General features: G+C 34.8%; 1 protein-coding gene across 2 annotated transcripts in view; it reads right to left on the bottom strand.

Annotated features, from left to right (window-relative positions):
• The window catches only part of LOC106877421 (methylthioribulose-1-phosphate dehydratase), a 66,816-nt gene that overhangs the window by 8,303 nt on the left and 57,617 nt on the right, over window positions 1-896 (bottom strand). For both annotated transcript variants that reach the window (XM_014926319.2, XM_014926318.2), the window contains exon 6: window positions 125-198. In XM_014926319.2, the coding sequence (XP_014781805.1) occupies window positions 125-198 (74 nt within the window). The remainder of the gene's footprint in view (window positions 1-124; window positions 199-896) is intronic.

The following is an 896-nucleotide window of genomic DNA, read 5'->3' as shown; positions in this document are numbered from 1 at the left end:
ATGAAGTAAACTCCTTCTCCGGTAGGTGTGACTGATCTGAAAATGAGATGGAGATCTGTTGAATCAGATCAAGTATGATCTGAAGCTAAAAAAACAACAAGTTTAAACTGCTTAAAAGTCTCACCTTCAGGTCCTTTTCAAATGGAGTATTCTCAATTATAGGGACCACTAACTGCTCATTATAGTTATAATTAACATCTGAAATGAATAAAATATCTCTGTTAAAGCATAAACAATATGTAATATGAAGTTTGTACTGAATGCATAACTGTGTAAAACAGACAATACACACATGCATACATGTGTGTGTGTGTGTGTGTGTGTGTGTGTGTGTGTGTGTGTGTGCATAAGTATATACATATATATAGATAGATATAGATATTTTTATATATATATGACCCGTCCTTGTTTTTTCTTGTCCCTTTTTTGTATCATCTGTCTGGATGTTTTGTTGTCCTTTTTTGTATCATCTAACCGTCTGGATGTTTTGCGTTCTTGTTCCATATTTTGTATGCTTTTTTATATACATACTAGCAGAAATACCCGGCGTTGCCCGGGTTAAAGAGAATAATGAAATCTAAAAACGCCGTCTAGACTACGCATCATCTTTATATATAGAGATGTATATACACACACGCACCCAAACACACGTATATATATGTATATCAATATAAATATATGAAAGTCAATGAAGTTTCGTAAAAGAAGGTGATCATGTACATACTTTCTTGCTGTTGTGATTATAACACCTCATTGTAAACTATGTTCCTTGTTTTCCCTTGTGGAGCATATACAAATAGGTTTTTTGTTGCTGCCCACTCTTGAGCAGCCAACATACAGTTGTCCATGTGAGAAGCAGGGCTCTTCCAAGAGAAGACCAGCTACAGACAAAAGTC

The sequence above is a fragment of the Octopus bimaculoides genome, chromosome 5, assembly GCF_001194135.2.
Source record: "Octopus bimaculoides isolate UCB-OBI-ISO-001 chromosome 5, ASM119413v2, whole genome shotgun sequence".
Lineage (NCBI taxonomy): Eukaryota > Metazoa > Mollusca > Cephalopoda > Octopoda > Octopodidae > Octopus > Octopus bimaculoides.
The sequence above is the reverse complement of the archived record's forward strand: the minus strand, read 5'-3'. Positions and strand labels throughout refer to the sequence as shown.